The sequence below is a fragment of the Cottoperca gobio genome, unplaced genomic scaffold (genome assembly GCF_900634415.1).
Source record: "Cottoperca gobio unplaced genomic scaffold, fCotGob3.1 fCotGob3_42arrow_ctg1, whole genome shotgun sequence".
Lineage (NCBI taxonomy): Eukaryota > Metazoa > Chordata > Actinopteri > Perciformes > Bovichtidae > Cottoperca > Cottoperca gobio.
The window spans coordinates 748005-758880 of NW_021167006.1; the positions used below are offsets into that span (position 1 = coordinate 748005).

General features: G+C 44.9%; 1 protein-coding gene across 1 annotated transcript; it reads right to left on the reverse strand.

Moving 5' to 3' along the window:
- Positions 1-1622: 1622 nt before the first annotated feature.
- Positions 1623-5889, reverse strand: LOC115006025 (arg8-vasotocin receptor-like). The gene is made up of 2 exons (XM_029428038.1): positions 4840-5889; positions 1623-3241 (listed from the first exon to the last, which is right to left on the reverse strand). Exons 1-2 carry the CDS (start codon positions 5801-5803, stop codon positions 2958-2960), a joined length of 1248 nt encoding a protein of 415 aa, XP_029283898.1. The 5' UTR covers positions 5804-5889; the 3' UTR covers positions 1623-2957.
- Positions 5890-10876: the final 4987 nt, after the last annotated feature.

Below are 10876 nucleotides of genomic sequence, written 5' to 3' on the forward strand. Positions count from 1 at the left end.
GGAAGGTTTGTTTCTGCAGTTGTGATTATTATCAGTGGGTGCATGGAGAGGAGCAGAAGGTGGCGCCAAGTCTCCAGTCAGGAACACATTTTATTGCAGAAGAAGAGTCTGCAACAAGAGGACATAATTAAAAGCCAGTCAAGCCTCAAACAGGGAAACTATGTGGAGAACTGGATGTAGATATGAAATGTGTTAGTTTCACGTGAGCTGTTCATCAGAGCTGTGTTCGCCTGAAGTCATCATTTATTCACTAAATCTCACTATCTCTACACAAACTGTTCACCTCAGCCCAACCAGCGGACAAACTGTTTCCACAAAGGGATTTGTATGCCCAACATTAGAAAATGTGTGTAAGAACCTGTGGATGGGAGAGTTGTTTATCCTGTACACACGACATCTACTGCTCGTCTGTCCGTCCTGGGAGAGGGATCCCTCCTCAGTCTCTCCCTGAGGTTTCTTCCATGTTCCCCCTTTAATTATGGGGTTTCTTTTAGGAAGTTTCTCCTTGTGCGATGCGAGGGTCTAAGGACAGAGGGTCTAAGGACAGAGGGTCTAAGGACAGAGGGTCTAAGGAGAGAGGGTCTAAGGAGAGAGGGTGTAAGGACAGAGGGTGTAAGGACAGAGGGTCTAAGGACAGAGGGTGTAAGGACAGAGGGTGTAAGGACAGAGGGTCTAAGGGCAGATGATCTAAGGAGAGAGGGTCTAAGGACAGAGGGTCTAAGGACAGAGGGTCTGAGGACAGAGGGTCTGAGGACAGAGGGTCTGAGGACAGAGGGTGTAAGGACAGAGGGTCTAAGGACAGAGGGTCTAAGGACAGAGGGTCTGAGGACAGAGGGTCTGAGGACAGAGGGTGTAAGGACAGAGGGTCTAAGGAGAGAGGGTCTAAGGAAAGAGGGTCTAAGGACAGAGGGTCTGAGGACAGAGGGTCTGAGGACAGAGGGTGTAAGGACAGAGGGTCTGAGGACAGAGGGTCTGAGGACAGAGGGTCTAAGGACAGAGGGTCTAAGGACAGAGGGTCTGAGGACAGAGGGTCTAAGGACAGAGGGTGTAAGGACAGAGGGTCTAAGGCCAGAGGGTCTAAGGACAGAGGGTCTGAGGACAGAGGGTCTGAGGACAGAGGGTGTAAGGACAGAGGGTCTGAGGACAGAGGGTGTAAGGACAGAGGGTCTGAGGACAGAGGGTGTAAGGACAGAGGGTCTGAGGACAGAGGGTGTAAGGACAGAGGGTGTAAGGACAGAGGGTCTAAGGACAGAGGGTCTGAGGACAGAGGGTCTGAGGACAGAGGGTGTAAGGACAGAGGGTCGTATCCTGTACAGTCTGTAAACACTGAGACATTGGGCTGTATAAATACATTTGATTTGAAGAGCACCAAATGTCTGTACAAAACGTTATGGACATGTCGGTGGTGGCAGTAGAATGTCTGAACATGTGATGACTGTCCAGCGCTCTAAATGTTCCTGTGCAGCGGTGAAACATCACAAACACTTTCTGTTACAGAACATGTTTCTGTATGTGCAAACAGAACACAGCCACACATCTCAGGATACAAGGAATAACACTTATCTTTATTTACAACAAGATATAGATGACACAACACATTACACGTGTGTGTGTGTGTGTGTGTGTGTGTGTGTGTGTGTGTGTGTTCACTCACATATATTGAACATTACACTTATTTTCATTACTTCCATTAAAGCCTAAGTGATAATAATGTTGATAATGTGCACAATGTGAATGAACTTCAATATGACTGTAAAAATATTTACAGGACATTCAAATTACAAACAGATGTAACAGAATGAATCGTCAACGATCAGAAAGTCGGTTTTTAATGGAAATCCCAGGTCAAACATAAATATTTGATGTTTGGAAAACCCCACTTTCTTTCATTTTATACACGTTTAAGCAATAACAATAAAAAGAATAACTGGCAGTCGTCATTAGTTGCAGCCCAAGTATCTTTTTGTGACTGCTGTAATACATTTATGTGTTTAACGCTGCAAATGTAAAGAAATATATTTGAATAGTCTGACATATGATGGTAAAAGCGAATATCCAACATGTTTAAAAGTCTTTGAGAACAGACCCTTGAGACTCTTCACACACAACAGAGCGGCAGGAAGGAGTCACAGGTACGTCACTGACGGTTCCTCCTCTCCAACTTAAAGGGCGTTTGGTTCCATGACTGAAATACGGTCAGAGAGTCTCACGTTTTGTTCTACGACAGTAAATACGACACATTTTGAAGCTTTTACGTGTCTTAAAAGATGCGATTGGAAGTCATGAGACCGTGGCGTAGGTTCGTTCATAGCCGAACGTTAGCGTTCTACTTCTGGTGATTTGTATTTAGGCTTCATAGAAACGGTGTTCATGTGTGAAGATGATCTCACTGAAAGAAACATGGAAGTGTCAATAAGGTTTATTTTCTGCAAAACTCTTTATGGCGAGGAAACGCGGGCGATGCTAACTTCGGGGTTGGCCTTCAAAAATACTTGATCCCTGCAGCAACGCACAGACCAGTCGTCACGCTGGAACCATCTTCAGAGTACGCTGGTAATGTGGGAGGAGCTTTGTTTTTACTACTTTACTCACGGACGGTTATCTCTAACGCTAACAGCCCGGCAGCAGCAGGCTTCGTGTATGTTGACGTGCGAGAGCCAGCTTCGTCATGCATCACTAAATGAATCTCGGTGTGGACAGATGCTCAAATCCTAAACAAGTTACAACATGCTAACAGCTGTGAGATAAACGCCGACCTTATTGAAACCGCTGAGTGCAGCTAAACAAACAAACACCAATGAATTTGAAACGGAGTAAACTTCACGTCTCCGGGTCGGACCAGAGAAAACAAGCGCACCCTCAGATGAGATCCTTGCTGCCACAAACCAGCAGATTGAGAGCGCTTCATGTTTTCTGTGTCGTCTCAGCAAATCAAACACACGCAGTGTTTCCAGCGGTCAGGATATAGACGCCACCTGCGGGCAGTTCTTCGGGGGTGGGTTGAGTTCTCTGAACGGCTCTGAGAGGCGCGAGCTCTGCAGGCGGGACTGCAGCGTGGTCCGGCGGATGCTGCTGTCCGAATCCTGGTGGCCCAACCTCTTCGTCAGCGGGCAGCAGCACGGCAGGCTGCTGGCGAAGTCCGAGAGGAGGTGACCGCTGAAGATCATGTAGATCCAGGGGTTGCAGCAGCTGTTGAGGCTGGCCAGCAGGGCGGAGAGCGTCACCGTGGTGTTGTCAGAGTCTGCAGGGAAACAAAGATTCATGAGGCACGCTCTGAGACGTCAACATCTAATCTGAGGGGTTTACTCTGGTGGGAGTCATGCCTGCTAAATGTTTATTCTCCCCTCCAGCTCCAGCAGGAGCCTCCATGTAATCAGGGGATTGAGAGAGATCAGCTGCAACAGACGATCCTCAAACACCATCCTGCTGATTTTAAACGTATACCTTCCAGTGCGCGGCTGCAACCAACAATTATTTCCATTACAGATTCATTGTATTCATTCACTTTGTATTTCCCCACCTTGTAGAAGCTCAAGCTGATGTTCAACATGTTCACTTTCAATGTGTTTTTAAGCCAAAACAGGAGCGAGAACTCTGTGTTCTCTGAAAGTGAGTTTCTGTGAGGTTAAAAAGCCTGAAAGCAGAGCCCTGACTCTCATCACTAAAGCTCCGTCAGTAGGTTGTACAGACTGTCCTGACCTCCATCTTATGAGAATCACAGTATACAAACACATATTTGATTCAGTCTTTGGAACACTGGCTGCAAAGTGACGACAAACCCTGCAGGGCACAGAGGAGTCTGCACACGGCTCCAGATAAATACTTTATATCCGACCTGAGGAGGATCTTGTAGATCAAAAACGTTGCTTTGAAAAGAAAATGAGACAAATAAACATTTTATTTGGAGCCTAACCGTGTGCAGACCGGTGTCCGACAGATGTTCAGTGTGTTTACTTTACTTACTTTGGTTCGTTGTTCGTTGTTCCAGTTAAATATCTCCACACATATTGGACGTAATGCCAAACAATTTGGTTCACGTCTTCGTGTTCCCCTCACGATGAACTGAACACTTTGGTGATTCTGACTTTGCGTCTGGCGCCACCATCAGGTCAACTGCCTGCGCCGCAGCTTCTGCTGTACTTTGTGTTTAGCACTAATTAGCGAAAGCTAGCATGCTAACACGCTAAACTCAGAACATGCCTGCTGAACGTCAGCATGTTAGCATTATGATGTTAGCATTTAGCTCATAGCGTGGAGAAGTGAGGGTGTATCTTCACATGTGAATACAGTACAATGTGCAGATTTCACAGATTGTTTTTAATTAATTGTCGTGAGAATAAAAGATCATAGAAAGCATTTTAAACACGCTTTGTTTGAATCTATACCGTGAAAGGAATTTCCTCCTTGAGGAGAAATAAAACTATAATTTGATTTGAGTTAAAGTATAGATCAACCAGTTAGTTTCTATAAAAGTGACTTTGTTTAAGGATATAAACATGTGTTGGTTTTGTTATCTCTTGAAGCTTCTGGTCCGTCATCATGACGTGTTCCCACCTGATGATGATGATGATTCAGTTTCACTCTGATCTTTGCTCTTTCTTCTTGTGAACCTCTGGATGATTGTTCAGGCCTCTAGAAATGTGTCATTTAAACATCGTGAGAAGCTTTTAGACAGTTTAGACGTTTTGCATCATTTAGAAATCAATGTGATGCATTTTATTCAGTTATATGTTGAAGTGTGTGTTTCACCTGGTCGTTTCCCCTTGGATACAATAAATAGTGCGCAAAGCTTATTCATTAGTAATAAATCACTTCGTCTAAAGTTAGTGTCAACCTCACCTTCCCAGGAGAAGCTCTTGTCCCACACTGACCACATCTGCACGGTGAAGAAAGGCGCCCAGCACACCACGTACGCCAGCACGATCACGAAAGTCATCTTCACCGTGCGTAATTTGGCGCGGGAGATGGTGCTGACGCTGCTGACCGAGCTCCGGCCCAGGATCTCCTTCTTGTTGCCCTCTGCGCCCGAGCTCTTCCTCTGCGTCTTGTATTTGAGGTTCATCCAGATTGTGCGGCAGATGAGCCCGTAGCAGAACACGAGCACAGCCACGGGCACGAGGAAGATCCCTGCCGTCATCCAGGTGATGTACGCGCGCAGCCCCCACGGCTCCATGAAGTGTCCCCAGCAGTCGTACACGGCCGAGCCGGGGTGCACCTCGCTCAGGGAGAAGATGAAGTACTGCGGGGTGCTGAGCACGAGGCTGCACGCCCAGGTGGAGCCGATCATGATGTGCGCGCGCTGCGTTGGCTGCTGGAGCGTCTGCAGCGGGTGGCAGATGGCGATGTAGCGGTCCAGGGTCATCATCACCATCATGTAGGTGGAGGCGAACATGCCCAGCACCTGCAGGTACTTCACGATGCGGCACAGAAAGTCCGGGCCGTAGAACCGGAAGGTGATCTCCCAGCAGAGCTGCGGCAGCACCTGGAAGAAGGCCACCACCAGGTCGGCCAAGCTCAGGTGCTTCATGAACAGGTGCATGCGCGACGGTTTCCGCCGGGTTTTGTACATGGACAGCAGCACGCTCACGTTCCCCACCACCGCCGCGAGGAACGCGAGGCTCAGGACGGTGATCTCGAGCTTGGCCACCTCCTCGTTCCGTCCGAACGGGTCGGTGCCGTTTCTCTTCCCGCTGCTGTTCCCAGCGGCCGCGGCGGCACCGGGCTCCAGCTGCTGCGTTAAGTTGAAGCTCTCACTGCAGTTTGTGCCCGTGAGGTTGCAGGAGCTCTCCGAGGGGAACAGCATGGTGGCCGCTTCTCCTCCTCTGCGCGCACAGAGATGCTGCCCGCCTGTGCGCTACCGTCACCACCGGAGACTGTGGCTGTCGAACTCCTCCGTTACTCCAACACGTGTGGCGTGATCACCGGCTCGCATACGGAGAGGAACGCCGTCAAATGTCAGAAACACAATTAAAATCCTCAATTATGTTTCCACTGGTCGTGGCGCACAGAAACTCCTGGGTGGAATCCAAGCTGCTGCAGATCCAGCTTCTTTTAAAGGCTCCTGCCCCCCCCCCCCTCCTCCTCATCCACACACACACACACACACACACACAACACACACACACTCTCTCTCTCTCTCTCTCTCTCTCTCTCTCTCTCTCTCTCTCTCTCTCTCTCTCTCTCTCTCTCTCTTCACTTTCCCTTCCACCACTCAGCAGCTCACAAGATGAAGTGGAGCCTGCAGGGGAGATATCTGAGTCTAAACAAATCCAACTTTTTAATCGTGGCTGAAAAGACTTATGGAGGATCATTTTACCCATAATTATAATTAATAGGAAAAATATAAATTCTAAATTGAACAGAATAAATAAAATACATTTTCCATTTCTTCATTTAAAATGTTTTTCTCATTTTTGAGCCATTTTCAGCTGAATAATAAGAATAAGAATAATAATAATAATAATAATAATAATAATTGTATATTATAATCTACTTCCATTTGACTCCATCTATCTCTCCCAGTCTCAACTACATCTACCAGATCATGGTTTTAAATGTCAAACGCTCAAAGTGACTTCTTCAAATGTTTGGTTTTGTCCGACCGACAAAACAAAATAAGATTTACAATCAAATGCAAAGATTAAAGCAGCAGCTGCTCACATGGAGTTATCTTTATTATTATTATTATTATTATTATTATTATTATTATTATTATTATTATTATTATTATTATTATTATTATTATTATCATTATTATGGATTATTTCTCTATTTTCAGCTGATCAATTTAATTCACTTGTAAATTCTGCACAAATTGCAACACTGGAACCATCATGAGCGATCCAATTAGCATCTCATTAAAGCCGACCGACCCCCCCCCCCTGAGCTGAATATTGACTTAGCCTTCACTTTATTCTGACCGTGTGTGTGTGTGTGTGTGTGTGTGTGTGTGTGTGTGTGTGTGTGTGTGTGTGTGTGCGGCCCCGAGCATGTAATGTGTTTACATGCCGATAACCTCGGCGTGTTTTCTCGGCATTGAGCGAGAAACTAAACTGCTGCTCGGAGACACAAGTGGAGAAAGTATGAAAGTTAAAGTTTCCCTTCATACCAGCGATAATCTCCGGCAGTTCTCTCCTTAGGAAACCTTCTTACATATATTTTAGTTTTGATCTTTTGTCATTTACTTTTAAACAATCACACAAGACACTTTTGTTTCTGCTCATGTGATGGATGGAAACGTAAAGGTCTTGTGTTCTCTGGAGCCACATTATCTTTTGGCCGATATTTGTTTACATTCTGCCAAACTGTGGCGGTTAAAAACATGCAGGATCAGCTGTTAGCAGCTGCTGTTTCTCAGGTCAGTTCTGCAGCGTCTCTGTTGTTGCTCCCCCTTCCACCCACCGTCGCCCCCATGTTGAGACCTTTACCTCATAATGTTGTTTAATTACAGAGGAGCAGATTTAATTCCCGCCTCCCCCTGAAATGTTAATGTTTCCTAAACTTAAAGCTCTAGAAGTGACGAGTTCGATGCTCCTGTCTTTAGTGAGAAGACCGGATCAGAACATTAATCTCATGTCTGTCTGTAGAGTATGAAGCTCCAGTCCAGGCAGCAGCTGTTAGCTTAGCTTAGCATAAGGACTGGAATCAGCGAGCCTGGCTCTCTACAAAGAGAAGAAGATCCAGCGACCAGCACCCTTAAGGTTTACTACACGAACACGTTTCGTGTGCCAATGATCTGGCACATGTTTAGGAACTGGAGCAGAAGAAGAAGTTCAGCAGCAGTTGAGTTACTTTTAATTAAACTTAAAGTAAACGTGAGTGTCCGTATGTAAGTCATTCAGAAGCTGAACACACACGGTCCTCCTGCAGGGGTTTTATTGTCTTAACTGGGATCAACAGTATTTCTTAAAATGTTCTCTTGCATAACAGCAAGAATAAGAAGAATGTGCTGAGTCCCAGATCACCAGTTCTCCCGATCAGAACAAGTTGTTGCCGCTTGATACGTTTGTTAATGTGTCACTTCCTCTGCAGCAGAATGTTGTTTTCCCGCCGTCCACCGACACTGGAGCAAAGCACAACATGATTTACTGCCCCCGCCGCCCTACGAGGCTCGACAACCTCAACTTAGTATCTTAATGTTCAATCTATATGCAAGACGCAGGCGAGGGATTTACAGCCTCTGTGTCCGTCACGCCAAGCGGTGGTGGCGAGGCAGAGCATTACATAACGTGTTGTGGGTAATGGTCGGCTGTCGGCTGTTACAGATTTATTACCTTGTGATTATGAAACCTGTCCGACTCATGATAATGATGCATAATCCAGGCCGCTGTGCTCACTGATAAGAGCTCCGACACGGGCACACAATCACACACACTCGTCCAGGTTCTGAGTTTTAAAGGGTTATGTCACCAATGTTTGGTGGGATATAAACACTGCTGCCAATGAAGTGTGTGGTTTACGAGTATCTCGTATCGTCTGCTTTACTTCTCAAACATTTAACAACCGCACAATTTAAAAGTAAAGCTATTAAAAAAAACAGTAAAGATTTTCTTAACTAAGTAAACATCAGGCGCCAACATTGTCAGAGATATTCCAACTTTTCCTCTTTTAGAGATAAATGATCTTTTCATCTAATCTTTGGATATTAATCTTCGACTCGAGTGTTTTATTTTAAGCGTTAACTCAGGACATCAGAGTTTGTCCAACATTTCTCTAAATTATTACAACACATTTAGCTGAATATTCATATATTATCACTTCCTCCTTTATTATGCTTGTCAGCATGTGTTCCAGGTGAGACAGCATCAGGACACAGACGGGCTTCTCCCCCCACAGTAAATACATCCCTCTTACGGCCCCTTTGAGTTTCCTTCCCCCTCAACTTTAATGAACCATACATTCACACGGCTGGGCTTCTCTATTTTCTCCCCGGGTCCTGTTCGGACGCTTTAACGCTTCACAGTAATTCAATACGGTCCTCGGGGGAGAATCTGAGGAGCCAGCGAGGGCAAACAAAGAGGCAACACGGCGAGAGAGAGCGGACACGAGCGGAGCTGCCAGAGATGGACTGCAGGAGTTAAAGTAACAAACCACAGTGAACACTGAGCTCCTCAAGTTCTGTGTGTGAAGTTGTGTTTACGTAGAAATGAAAGAAGTGTCTAAAGTAATGATATTTAGGAGAAGATGGATTTTCATAAAGTCGTCACAGATTTCACATTTAGCAGGAGACGGTACAAAGTAGCTCATGAAACATCTCTTTATTCTCAAGATGTTCCTGAAACCTTCCGCTGTGTCTCAGAAACCACCTGTATTTATACACGTATAAGTCACAGTGTTAGTTCAAGATTGTGCTTTTGGTTAGATGTCAACAGAATGTTTGATATGTTAGATGACGAGAGGATCCACTCTCAGTCCTGGACATCAATCACGCTCTCGAGAGCGCTCCGTGCACGTCTTTATGTCTGTATCACCTGCTCTAACACAAACCTCTTTCATTGTCTGATCCTGGCATTTAAAACCCCCAATGATGCATTCAGACCACATGCCACATGCATGCAGCATAAATGCCTCTAAAATGTGCGATTTCTCTTCTTTTGTATTGCTTTGTGTTTATAAAACTCTTCCCATAACACCGTTGAAAAGAGGCGGACATTCTGACAAATGTACATTTCAGAGCTGCGCTATTCTTATATTGAGTGGAAGTCCAGCTGACAGTCAAATGTTCCTCTGCGATGACTAAGAGTGAGGTAAATAGAAGTAAGTACCTTGAAGCTACTTCTCACTCCTGCTAATGGAGTGGAAGTAGCTTCATAATTGAAGGTGTATTGTGTGTTAGCTGCAGGACTCGTCGCCACATTCATGGCTGGAGGCGGTGAAACACATTCATCGGTGAGGAATTAGCGGCTCTGTGCAGAAAGGTTCCCTCTGAGAAGCAGCCTATATGTATGTGCAGCTGTGTGATGTATGGGAGCTGAAACAATAGAAAGATATTTACAAATCTGCCCTCGCAACGTTATTGTCCTCGAAAATCCTCCAATAGATTTAAACAATAACAGGAAAGAGGTTTTGTTTTATTCTTGGTTGTGTTTTGTTTCTGAGATGTTCATATTAATCATGTATTTCGTCATTGGCTTCACCTCAGGGTGCTGATTATCATATACATTTTAATCCATGTGTTTAATTATTCATGTATTTCTTGTTGCATGCTTAATCTGTGTAAAATATATAACATGCATATCTAATAGTGTAATATATCTAATAGTATATCAGTCACAGGGGACATGTTTTACTTATTGTTTACATGTTGTATTGGTCATTTCTCTTTCACCAAAAGATTACAACCTCCTGATAACTTACAGATTAGTGTTCCTTCTAATGCAGGATCATCCACACGAGGAGAACAAATTATAAATGTGTAATATATTATGAAAGAAAGAACCGGCTCTCATGGTACAGTATGTGTCAGGGGTCAGAAGTTTGAGATGCTGACTAAACAAACGGGAGAAAACACGAATCATGAGCTCAGCTGGTTTGTAGAGTCTGCACTCTGTACGTCTACATATACGTACTGTGAGTTAATGAATGAGTGAGTAGTTTAGTGGACAGTTCAGATACTTTCTGTACAGTTTGTTTGGCCCTCTGAGTAACTGGACAGGTGGATTTCATTTTCCATGTTACATGGAGACTGAAAAGAGACTCGAAACAACCAAAGAGACTCGAAACAACCAAAGAGAGACTCGAAACAACCAAAAGAGACTCGAAACAACCAAAAGACTCGAAACAACCAAAGAGAGACTCGAAACAACCAAAGAGACTCGAAACAACCAAAGAGAGACTCGAAACAACCAAAAAGACTCGAAACAACCAAAGAGAGACT